We start from the raw sequence: 8,970 nt of genomic DNA, 5'->3' as shown, positions 1-8,970 counted from the left end.
CAAAAAGGATGAGAGCCCTCCAAATTCAGTCCACTTGACGGGGTTTTCAGGTGGTAAACCTCACTATTTATCTTAGTGCTTTTATGCTAAAACATTCTAAACCTGTCTCACCGTCAAAGGTAATAGTTTGGCCACAATTATTTTGGCAGACACATGAAGAAGGGGATGTTTCATATTTTGAGAGGGAAACGTTTCTGTCAGCCAGCGGGGCAAAGCCGTCGCAATGTGCTGCTTTTCGACTGAATTGGGAAGTGTACAATTTGTGTAGGCAACCTTGTTTTCTTAGTCCCAATATTCTTATTATGTGTCCTGAATGATCATATATATATAAAGTTGGCATCCCAAGAGATGCTTTTGTAAAGAATCCAGTATGAGCCATAACTTTAAGTGGAGCAAAGATGTTGCTGTTTTATCTGAGGCACAAGTGCAATAGACCAAATAGGCTACATCTTAGTTGGTTATATTATAAGGGAACAGAAACTCAGTAGGCCTATAGCCTTAAAGACTAGACCTAGACCACAAACAATTATATTTATGCTCAGTGTGCTGAATTTCAGAGAGAATGGTAATTCTTGTCAAATCTGACAAGACAACATTTGTTTTGGTCTTACGGTCGTCTCCGAAATTATCATTCAGCCCTTCTAAAGGGCGAAATGAGAGAGAGGGCGAAAACAAGCCCCGTTTTCCCCGCGACTTCTGCTTTGTCCTTGCCAAAGTGGCGTCTGCATGTCTGACTCGGCCGGTTACTGATTTGCAGGCGGCGTGGTAAGGTGGGCCATGTAAGTGATTTCCACGGGCATCCCACTAAAGGAGAACAAATCGCTGACAAAGGAGAGCCTTTCCCATTCAGTGCCGTCGTTAGGACAACCCAAAACTATTCCTCAGATAATAAGTTCTACTTCAAAGCGTTTCTCATTGAACGGTGACTGCTTCACTCCTTTTTATTAAGTCCGCCCTTTTCACGCCGAGGGAACTATCTCTTTGGTTATTTTTCTTCGTGTTTATTTTGCAACATTCACGGAGCACTTGTTTTAAATAAATAGAAGAGGATTTCGCCTTTGTCCAAATAAGGGTTTATGGATAAGAGGAGAGGCGACAAAAAAAGCGACACAAGACTGCTTGTTTTCAATAAAACTTGATTATCTTCCATAAAACGTGTTTGCTGACAAAGTCGGAGAAAAAGTGAACATTGACTTAACCAACGTTTCAAGCAAGGTGAATTTAACTGCCTTGTGATGGAGATTCATATGAGAGATTCTGTAATTTTTTTGTTGCGTTGATCAATTGTCATAGCAATTTGTGCTTCATATTGGTTGGCAAGCCTACATCTAAACACATAAGTCTGCTTCTTCACTTGGTGTGGAATTAAACTTAGCACCGGTTGATTAGGTGCTTGTTTGTGGGGGGGTTTTCTGTTCAGAGATGGATGCGCAACCCTCGCAACCTCTTTTTGCAGCTTGTTCTACATGACACAGAAACAAGACTCAAGAGGCCGTCTCATGCTAAGGGATAAAGACTAAACACTCTCACAAATGTTACTTATGGAGTGCAAAGGCAGCAATGAATCAAGTATTCTATTATTTCACTCATTTAATTGTAATTGGCACACTATTTGAGACAATTGAAGTTCACCTGTGCCGGTTGTAGGCCTGAATGTATAAATTCACCTTTTTTGCCTATTCTTTGCCCTTCCTATAGCACCATACATTTTCACATAAAAAAGAGCAAAACAGCAATAGAGTGTGTCCCTGCATTCCATTTTCTGTAAACAATATATGGGGACAAAACAAGAACTGCCTGTGTTGTTCTTGTTTTGCCCTTTTATGTGAAAATATAGGGCTGTCTGTGTCGACACATGAGGCTTTTTGGGGGAGAAGGTGCACTGTGCTCTTTGATGATCGTCCATTTAGTGGCAGTTAGTGTTTTTTTTACCAGACATATTCAAATGTGAGCGGCTCGCTCCCCAATTGTCATAGAATTCCTAACGCACCATGAAGAGTGTCAAAGCGGCGGGCCTTCGGCTCAGAAGTATATCAGGCCTTTGAAGTGGTGCAGAACTCGCTTTGGTCAATTTGAATTCTATACATTGGACAGGGGCGACGTTTAAAGTGAGATTGTGCCTTTTAATGGAGGAAATAAGACGGGGACTTGTTTTATATACTTCGTACAAGGTCCTGCGTATTGTCAGATCTTTTCTATTGTCTTTTTTACCATGAATGATTCATGCCTCGGTTGCTTGTGCTGTCCCACTTTTTAGAGACCCATTAAGGGGATATACGTTTCCCCATTTGCCCTTCTGATTGGTTTATTTATGCCAGCCCCTTCTTGGGCCTGTTGTATGTGAGTTACCACTCAATAGTGAAAACTTTAACCGTCAATAATTATGTATTTTTCTTTTGCAATGTGTTTGGAGCCTAAGTTACTTCGATCTTCTGTAGGCTATACTAATGTGATAACAGCTTTACAAGGTGCGGCAGGTAGCCTAGTGGTTAGAGCGTTGGACTAGTAACCGAAAATCGAATCCCCGGGCTGACAAGGTAAAAATCTGTCGTTCTGCCCCTGAACAAGGCAGTTAACCCACTGTTCCTAAGCCGACATTGTAAATAAAAATTGTTAACTAAATAAAAATTGTTAAAAATCTTAACTGAATTGCCTAGTTAAATAAAGGTTAAATAAAAAAAATAAAACAACTGATTTTACCAGTAGTTGCATTTACTGCATGTAAACAAGTACATTTATATATCTTCATGTTTAAGGAATGGCATCCGGCACTGGCAGGCCTCCTGAATTCAACGAAGAAACAATAAATTTATGTAAACCAAAAAACACCTATTAACTCGGCCTTGTGTGTTTATCCAGCTCTAGCTTGAATTTATACTGTCAATTGGATCACGAACATCAAGGGTCTGCACAATCATAGCTGTTTCATCACTTTTTATCCAACATAACCAACGGCACCACGCACCTCATAGAGAAAAACACAGTCACTGCAAAGGGCATGCGAGAGGAGGGACGTTTCACATTACACTGCCTATATTCAAGTAAAGAATAATACTTTACACTGCCTATATTCAAGTAAAGAATAATACTTTACACTGCCTATATTCAAGTAAAGAATAATACTTTACACTGCCTATATTCAAGTAAAGAATACTACTTTACACTGCCTATATTCAAGTAAAGAATAATACTTTTTCTTTTACAGAACAAGATCAAAAGCATCAATCAGTAAGCTACTACTTATTCACCAAAATGTATATTATTATTCTTTGGTGTCTCTGTAAATCCATTACAACATTAATACCAGCAAATAAATTACAATGTACAAAACAACATTCTTCGTAATTAAGACTAAGAACAACAATCACGAGCAATAATACAACTATATACAAATCCGACCGTTAGGGACAAAATCTGTCAGTGTACATATTTATGGTCTCGAAGGACTTATTCGTAGGCTACTCTTTAACGAGTGAAAAACACTGGTGTAATTTTTTTGCATCAAATATAGTCTTAAATACTTCATAAATAGCCTAGGACAAAAAATATATATCCTAACTTAGTCATTGTATTAATATCAAAACTACATATGAACCCTTTAAGACACTTAGCTGTTTGCTATTATTATTTTGATTCCTATTTATGACTTAATTGGGTCATGTGTGTGCGACATGTCTCTCGCTCTCTGCAGGTGTTCGAAATTCAATTGGATGTTTACATTAGTTCTTGCATCTACTGTGAGGTATTCAGAAGAACAATGAAATGCAACTCCACCATTTTGGGATGTTTAGTGTTCAAGGCTCATGTACTTTGCGTGAGCAACAACGTCTGTTTTCTCCCTTCTGTCTGAGATTAGACATTGACGAATAAGACATGTTACATTTCGAGGGGTTGCGATCATATGGACAATGTCAATGTAAGCATAATTAAGAACTTATGACTTAATCATGTTAAAAGATGCATGCATGTAAATGTAGCCCGCATATGTAGGCTATGTAGGTGTTTTTCCAAAGGCTTTTATCCTTACGAATTACATTGTATTTATGTTTCCAGTAGCCTATATTTAGGCTTCTCTTGGTCCTTTTAATATATATGATTTCCTTTTCTCAAATAATACTGGTGATTGTAGCTTTTCTATGTTGAGACTTGTTGATATGTCGATACATTCAGCTCTTTAGAAAGGAAACAAAGAGGGCACGTTTTAAAGGCAGTTGTTGTTATTCATCATCTGACATCCGCGGCGCTATTTCTTGCTTCATATAAAGTCCAATTGATATGCTTACAGCCAGTACAGTCCTCATGCACTTATTAGGTCTTACGCTTCGATCACACTGACAGTGTCGTTGCATTTTGGTACAACAGAATTACATTCATTTCCAATGAAACGCTGCGTTTGCCTTGCAGCATTGCGTTGCAGAGGCAGTTGCAGTGCGTTCGGTTTGGTGCATACGTTGATTTATCGAACGTGTGGGTCAAACTGTATGTGTTTACAGCTTGACAGTAATGGTAGCAGAAGGTGAATGTTGAACTGTTGTTGCATACATATCCAGATTATGCTGCGTCTTATTTTGCGCAAAACACTGTCGGTGTGTTCGAAGCGTTTAGGCTACTACACATATACACATTTGAGAGACAATGTGGGCAATTATTTTTCTTCTTCTGTTTGTAAACATTAGAGCATTGTCCTTGGGTCTGAATTTCTGAAAGTGTCCTCCTCTTCCGAGTCCGTCGTTGGCACATTGCTGGATGGGGTGTGGAGATGGTTGGGTCCCCCGCTCCCCTGGCACACGTACCACTCATTAAGGTTGGTAACCTGAGGCGAGAGATTTGCTGACCGGTTCCTGTGCGGTTCGGAGGCAGGAGAAAGGGGCGCGCTGAGAAGGTTTGTAGAGGAATGGTACGAAGCGTTGGTGGAAGGGGGCGGGGGCGACTTGCAATGGACTTTCATGTGTTTTCGCAGCGAGCTGGGGTGCGTGTAGGACTTGTCACAGCCTCGGACTTTGCAGTAGTAAGGCTTGTCACTCGTGTGGACGTGGGAGTGCTTCTTCCGGTCACTGCTGTTGGCGAATTTCCTGTCGCAGCCGTCAAACTCGCACTTGAAAGGCTTCTCTCCTGGAAGAGATGGAGATGGAGACATTTATCATTAGGCTATTCATATCCAATAACTCTCCGGAAAGGGTGCATGTACCATAACATAATGTGCACTTTGTGTTTCAAAAACATGATGAAGACATTTTATATTGGCCTTTATAAAAACATTTCGTCAAAGTCCAAGGAGAATAATAAAGTTACCAAATGGATGGGATCATTAACCATTTTTATGGCATCAAATCTATAGCATACAATATATTCCCAGCAAACAGCAATGTCAATTCCTTTTAATTTGGCCTATACAAACTATTATGGATTTTTCCACTTATTCAACAGGAACGTACACATGCTCTACCCAAACTAGGACTATAATTGAATCCATCGCTTAACTGCCTGGTAACATACCACTTCCCGCAGTAATTACTCCATAAATGGTCGGTGTGGCAGCCCATTCTGCCGCAAGGGCTTCCTGTCCGACATACCATATCTATTATACATCTACACCCGCCGCCACTCCTCTCCCACATGTACTAGGCATGTTCCTGACTGACTCACTTACATGAAACATAGGGTGGCCCGTGGGCTATTCTGCGTGAAGGCGTGGGGGAAATGTGTAGCTTAGTAATGAGGAAACAAGTGCATTTGTAGGCCTAAATGAATGTATTTTTTTATAAAGATAATCCTATATGGTGTAATGCATGTATTGTAAAAATATTTTATGATTGTAAAATGGACGATTCAAAATATAAAAATCATACACCAGGCTATCAAGATCTCATGCCTTCAAAGCATGGACATGGTGTTGGGGCAGCCCCTTCCCTCTGGGCACACACCAGTCTTGGGAGCCATTTGCTTTCCAAACAGGCCAGCCCTTAATGACATACTGGCTTCATCTTGAATAAGTAGTCGTGTGAGTTATAAGTTGGAAAGTTGGTCTGCTTTGCAGGCTATTCGGTAACATAACACGCGCGGCTTTGCATACTGTATTGCATCATACTACACGTGTTTAGACTGTCTTGCATTAACGCCATTGCTGTTGTTGGCCTTTAATGGCAAGTTCTAGGCTACTGTATATCAATTTGGAAGAAAAGCAAGCCCCAGTGGCCCATTTTCGCTTTGTTGTTTATCTTCAGCCTGAAATGATTGTGAGTCAAGTTTCGATGTGGTTATCATCAGCCTATAACACAGTCTAAAACTGTTATAACTTCAACCAAAAATATATGGTTTCATTTTCACCCGGAGCTCGATATAGTAACGTATAAAATCAGTACATAGAGATTGAGATGATGTTTTTTTCTGCTGCGACGATTCGATATAGCAGTAACATGAGCCATATAGGCGTAAACGTCTTCTACGGAATACACCTGGTATTCACTCACTTGGAAATACGTAAGCAAGGTTCACAAAACATATGGCATAACCACCCACGTCTAGTTCAATGTCTAACAAGCTTATGTTTCAGAAACTGTACATCAAATCAGGCGATGCCTTGGCTCGACTGTATGAATAGTTAGTTCTATTCGATTAAATCTCGTTCCCGTTACTTTTACGCATGGTCACCAGATGCCCGCCAGCAGTTAAAATTTGAACTTTTTACAATACATATTTGTTGTCTACAACGAAAAGTTTCTTTAACAGTGTCAAAGCTTCTAATCTACTATGATTAAAGATATCTATTTCAGTTTTTTGATGCAGCTCTAAAATAATTCAGGCGCACTTTCACTGACCTGTGTGTGTCCTTTTATGAATCTTTAGATTCTCAGAGCGAGCGAACACTTTTCCACAGCCGGGGAAAGGACAAGGGAAGGGTTTCTCTCCCGTGTGAACTCGGATGTGGTTTATTAGTTTGTACTTCGCCTTAAAAGCTTTCCCCTCGCGTGGACATTCCTCCCAGAAGCAGACGTGACTGCTCTGCTCCGGTCCCCCGACGTGCTCCACGGTGACATGGTTGACCAACTCATGCATGGTGCTGTAAGTTTTGGAGCAGGGCTTCTTTGAAGTTTGCTCTTGATCAATCCATTTGCAGATTAACTCTTGCTTGATGGGCTGCCTCATGTATCTCAAAAACGCCCCCGCGGCTCCGTGAGGAGCAGAAGCGATGTTCACATTGAGGTTCATGGAGTTGTAGCTGTGGAGGGAAGAAGGTCCATAATGCTCGGGCCTGTGGACGAAGTGCTCTGGCCTGCCGTAGATGTCCCCCGGTAGACCCAAACGCATCTGCCCGTTGAGGGCATGGTGATGGTGGTGGTGGTGGGCACCTGGTGCTGCCTGGTCGTGGAGTCCAGAGAAAAGTGGAAGGGCACAAGTCTCGGCATGCCCATAAGCACCTGTTGGGGAGATGAACATGCCATGGTGATGAGGGGAGGAGGCTGAACTATGCTGGTCGCCAAGTGCATGCATAGCCGAAGCTGAGAGTTCTCTCCTGAGGATGTAGTCCCTGCTGTTAGAGTAGCCTGGGTGAGGAGCCACGGGGTAACCAACTGTGGTCTGAGTAGAAGTGAAGGATGCTGCTGCCACTGCGACGGTCTGGGCTTCAGGATAGCTCTGAATATGCTGAGAGGGGCTAAGTTTGAGAGCATTTGTCTGTGCCATGTGCTCGGGTCCAAATGGAGTGAGTGCCACTCCGGGGTCGTTGCCCATCTCTCCAGGGTGGTGGTGAGCATGGTGGGAGTGAGGGTGATGCCCCCCTAGCCCCGGGAAGCCTGTCATATTCTGATGAGGAAGAGGTTGAGTCGCTGCCAAATCCGCTAATCTTATCGCTGGATTCCTCTTGCTCAAAGGGGACTCCATTACTAACTAACACTGTCAAGTCCATCCACTCTCACCACTATTGTTTCTCCCCCCGCCACCGCGATTTTCTAAAACATTAAAATATATGTATATAAGCGGTCTATATAACTTATTTTGTCCTGCCTCTAACTCTGCTTGTTCCTTTTCCCACTCTGTCCTCAAGCGATTGGCAGAACATACAACAGTTGGAGGACGCAGTAGGGAATACAGTTTAGAAATGGCACTGCGGGTATTGGACGGATTTAGGTGACTGGCAGTTAAGAGAACGAAGCGATTGGCTGTAGTTCAGCGCAGGGGCTCAGCGGGGTTCCGCCCCCTCGCTCTCTTTATCGCTGTTGACTCCAAAATGTTGTAGGCCTACTCACGAAGTTACCAGTAAATATGTTTATGCCCTCGGTGTTTACTGGGGGCTGGCGCATGTGGATACAATGTAGGACGTCTACAGTAGGCTATACAGACGTTCATTTCTTATTTTTCTTTTCCAGTGATTGGCGTAACCCCAATGTGGAAAACACCTTTTTTTCAGCATAACTCAAATACGTGGACTTTTATTCAGGTCAAATTAAATTCATACAAATAAATAATAATGGAGATAATTAGCCAATCAAATACATTTAAAGCCATGGTCTGAAACAACTTATTTGTACTCGAGACTAACGCCCATAGGGGAAGCTTGAAATTGCGCATTGTCCACAACACTTCAAAGTAGTGATTCAAATTCAGTGTCTATTATCTGTATTTATTTATGTAGTATACAATATGCATGTTTTTATGTGCATACAATCATACTTTATAAAGCCTACCACCATAGCATATTTCCCCTTTAAAATAAATAGGCTAGAAAAATGTCCACTTGATATGTGTGACATGCAGGCCTACTATGCAGTTGACGTCTGTCCATGTTACGTTTCTGATTTATTGAGTTAGGCTATTGCAACTTTATACACCAGTAGCCTAATACAGTAATGCACAAGTTGTGCAAGTGTCAAGGAGTACAACTGGATATCGTTTAATACTGTTCAACAATCCGTGCATAAAGCAAAGTCGGAATATTGTGATTTTATTTGTGCTAATATATGGAGGTATACA

At 41.6% G+C, this 8,970-nt stretch overlaps 1 protein-coding gene across 1 annotated transcript; it reads right to left on the bottom strand.

Annotated features, from left to right (window-relative positions):
- Window positions 1-2,919: 2,919 nt before the first annotated feature.
- LOC112234535 (zinc finger protein ZIC 5-like) lies at window positions 2,920-8,047 on the bottom strand. Its single transcript, XM_024402701.2, has 2 exons — window positions 6,819-8,047; window positions 2,920-5,112 (listed from the first exon to the last, which is right to left on the bottom strand). Exons 1-2 carry the CDS (start codon window positions 7,879-7,881, stop codon window positions 4,673-4,675), a joined length of 1,503 nt encoding a protein of 500 aa, XP_024258469.1. The 5' UTR covers window positions 7,882-8,047; the 3' UTR covers window positions 2,920-4,672.
- Between the last annotated feature and the right edge of the window lie 923 nt (window positions 8,048-8,970).

Source organism: Oncorhynchus tshawytscha, linkage group LG03 (genome assembly GCF_018296145.1).
Source record: "Oncorhynchus tshawytscha isolate Ot180627B linkage group LG03, Otsh_v2.0, whole genome shotgun sequence".
Lineage (NCBI taxonomy): Eukaryota > Metazoa > Chordata > Actinopteri > Salmoniformes > Salmonidae > Oncorhynchus > Oncorhynchus tshawytscha.
The sequence above is the reverse complement of the archived record's forward strand: the minus strand, read 5'-3'. Positions and strand labels throughout refer to the sequence as shown.